This window comes from Suncus etruscus, chromosome X (assembly GCF_024139225.1).
Source record: "Suncus etruscus isolate mSunEtr1 chromosome X, mSunEtr1.pri.cur, whole genome shotgun sequence".
NCBI classification, from domain to species: Eukaryota; Metazoa; Chordata; class Mammalia; order Eulipotyphla; family Soricidae; genus Suncus; species Suncus etruscus.
In genome coordinates, this window is record NC_064868.1 from 61,275,201 (window position 1) to 61,278,979 (window position 3,779).

Consider the following 3,779-nt stretch of genomic DNA (forward strand, 5'->3'; position numbering starts at 1 on the left):
AAATAGTTTGGGCAGTGGTACTGAGACTAGGAGACAAGCAAGAACTTCAGTTCACTTATTCCAAATGAAAGAGGTCTTAAGTACCAGGTAAGACCTGGATATCTAAGGAAAAATGGGAATATCTTAAAGAATAAAAAGAGGTGTTCAGGGGCATTAAAACTTTATTTTGCTGCACATCAGTCCCAATATTACTAATTCTAAGAGACTCCTATAAGCCAACAAACAATATAAAATGAAGGCTATAAATTCAGAAAGTCAACAGACTGGAAGGTAATTTCGAGTGGACTCCTAGAGACTAGAAAGATAATACAACAGATAAAGAACTTGCATGTAGATGACCTGATTTCAACCCCTGGCATCAAATATGCTCCCCTGAGCACAGAGTCAGAAAGTTAGCTCTGAGCACAACAAAGTGTGATCATAGAAACAACAAAGGCAGAGTGCCTAAAAGTATGAGCCCGCCCATCTCATTAACAATTTTCCCCAAACTCATGCTTCCCAGGACTTGGAGGAGTTGATTTCCCTAAGTTCCATTCCACTTCTATATCCCTATTGTAAGCACTAAAATGGTTCTAGCAGGAGTGAACAGGTAGGAAAATTCATGAGAGCTATTCTAATCCTAGTACCTGAACCTAGCCTCAAAGTCCTAAAATTTGATCTGAAAGAGCTGATGGCTAATTTATCATTTATCTAGGACAGTGCTTAAGAAAAGATAGAGCCAGCTTTGGATGTCAATTCCTGTCACCACCTCAAACTCTGTACAAACCTGCTCTACTCCTTAGTGCCAGAAAATATGTCATGATCATGGACACAACTGTTCCTCTCTTTCAGTCTGATCTATCCAAGTTTCCTCTCATAAACTGTAGTTGAAATGTTAAAAATGCTTCCCTTTCAAAGACTAATATCAGCTCAGGCCCTGACTTCCTAAGGCTTCTAAGTGTCCTCATTCTATAAGAAAGTAATAGGACTTTGCAAAGGAGAAAAGAACTTTAATTCTACCTCATGGCTAAAATTCAACATTACCATTAAATATGGCATTCAGAGTTGCTGAGATTATGCCCTAGTTCAGTAATTCACTAGGCAAGACTATACTATCTTTAAGGAGAAACCAAGAAATGGATTTGGGTGTTATATAAATATATATATACATATATATTTATACATATATGTGTGTGTCACATCCTTGACATCTACGTAATAGAGAAAAATTCCAAGGATTGAAGATAGACTAGATCAGTCCAAAGGGGAATAACAGTGATGTCAGAAATTAAGTGACAATGTGGGAAATGCAACAGTGACCAATGCCTGTTACAGAGAAAAAAAGTTTAAAAATGCTGTTCTTAAATCATTCTTAAAATCACTGCTTTCGTGAAACTATGCATAGGAAATTATAAAGAGTTAAGACATTTCTATCAACCTTTGCAGAAGAAGATAGAGGGAAAATTTACACTTAATTTTAACACTTAAATGTCAACTACTCAGAATTTTTGGCAACCAGTTTTCTGTAATAGATGGTCTCTCTTGTGGGTTTTTCCTTTATAACCCCATTTTCCAGCAGCTTGAAGTAGGAAAGCTCTTACACTAGATTACCTAATTTATGGGCTCCTCAGGCTGTTGTCTTCAGACCTGGCCCTTCCAAAATTTGCTATTCTATTTAAAAGTTCTGGAATTGTCTTTCAGGCCATATAAGATAAGATAGTGCCTGACTTCCTGATTCTGTTTTTACTGTCAGTTGAGCCAGTCCTGAAATTATCCTAGCTTCACAACCTCTCCAGTTGAGTGTTCTGGTTTGGATGAAAAAAAAAACATGCACACAAGGATAAGCGTAAAAAAAAAGAGAAAGGAAGAGAACTAGAAAAATTTCCAGGATTCCTTATCAGATCAAGAAACAAAACAAATGCCCTCAGGAAGGGGAAATTAACAATAAGAACGAAGTTTATAGGAGTATTTACCACTGAATTTAATTAAAAAAAGGAGAAATTGGAGAGTTTCTGATATACAGTGTCACTCATTGTTTTCTCATATTCCACTAATTCTCAGAGTGCAGGTCTCTCTCCAGAATCTGGAAAAGGAAGCAGTCAAATCAAATGTCACTATTAGGTTTCCTCACCTCTATCTTAAACTCACCCCTTTTCTCCTGCATCTAGGTTTCCAAAGCTATGGTTTATTTATCTCAGGGGTAGAACAATTGCTGTCGTGTGGAGGAGTTGACCATCTGCAGCTGCTATCATCAGGTCGAGACACAAGTGCCAGAGAAGAAGCCGCTTTCGGTGGCTGGGTCACACCACCACAACAAAGAAGACTGAGTTGACGTCGATATTTATCCCCCGTGAGCAGGTAGAGCACAGGATCCAGGCAGCTATTGGCACTGGCTAGAGGTCGAGTCACCTTATATACCACATTGACAATGTTCAACACTCGGCAGTCAGCTTCCAACAGCCTTGCCACATAGTAAATGGTGCGGGTGATGTGGAAAGGCACAAAGCAGATTGCAAAGACAGTCAGGACCACAGCAATGGTGCGGAGAGATCGAAGACGAGAAGACGACTGAGCAGCCCCTGGCAACGGCTGATACAGGCGCTGAGCCATGCGCCCATAACAGATAAGAATCACCAGGCAGGGCACACCAAAAAGCAGCCCCATTATGGCTGAGCTGAAGTGAACATAGTGGTCAAATTCTTCTGGCCGAGTGGTATCATGACACAGGATGGTATTATTTTTGGTACTGGTTGTTACAAAGAACAGGTTAGGTACAAGACAGCCAGCTACTACCAACCAAACTCCCAGGCAGAGAAGACTTGCCAGGCGTGGACGTCCCCAGCGCAGTGCCCTCAGTGGGTGGCAGATGCCCAAGTAGCGGTGCACACTGATGCAGGTGAGGAAAATAACACTGTTGTAGAGGTTCCAATAGAATAGAAAGCGAATAAACTTGCATACCCCAGTGCCAAAGGGCCAGTGATTTTGGGCTGCATAATAATAAATGAGAGTGGGCAATGACAACACATACAAAGTGTCTGATAAGGCCAAATGGAACATATAAGTGGCTGTTGCATCCCAGGGTCGGAGACGAAAGAGGAAGAGCCAGAGTGCTGGGGCATTGAGAACTAGGCCCAACACAAACACAACTGCATAGCTCACAGGAAGCAAGATGAACTTGAAATCCTCGTTAAACCAACAGTCATGTTCCACGTCAGTGTTGCCAGAATCTGGGGTGGGACTTATGCTTGCAGACAGCAAGGACTTTGCACTGGCCATGGTCCCCCTAGAGGTGGAAGGTGCAAATGTGAGAGTGATTGTATGATTCTTGTTCCCTGGCCCTGACTTTGTGGGGTATAAAAAGCTGACAATGGAAAGGCAATGGATGAAGTATCAAAGTATTAGCAGAATTAAGAGATGTGTATGTAGGTACAACTCAGGTTGAACCGAGGGGTCGGGGGTCAGGGGTTGGGCACTTCAGCAGACAGTGCTGGAATTCAGAAAGGCTGTCAGTGGGTTAGGGATATTTTCATTCTGCTACTGATTTTGCTCTTTAGAGTCTGTCTATGTTAAGAGAATAAAAGTCTAGCTACCAGGAGTATCTAATGTGGGAAGATTCTCAGACACAAATAGTCTCCTAGCTTGTTATGTCAGCAGTGTATCTGTAAAGAAAGCATCTTTATGCATAGTGCCTCCATCACTGCTCACACAGACAGGTGTCTATGCCACTATGCTTGTTACCTCTGACTCCTACCCCCAGACTAGTCAAATCCAAAAATCCCATTACCACCCTTACCCAAAGA

General features: G+C 41.6%; 1 protein-coding gene across 1 annotated transcript; it reads right to left on the bottom strand.

Moving 5' to 3' along the window:
• Window positions 1-2,157: 2,157 nt before the first annotated feature.
• On the bottom strand, window positions 2,158-3,255 carry P2RY4 (pyrimidinergic receptor P2Y4). The gene has a single exon (XM_049766909.1). The coding sequence runs from the start codon at window positions 3,253-3,255 to the stop codon at window positions 2,158-2,160; it is 1,098 nt and encodes a 365-aa protein (XP_049622866.1).
• Window positions 3,256-3,779: the final 524 nt, after the last annotated feature.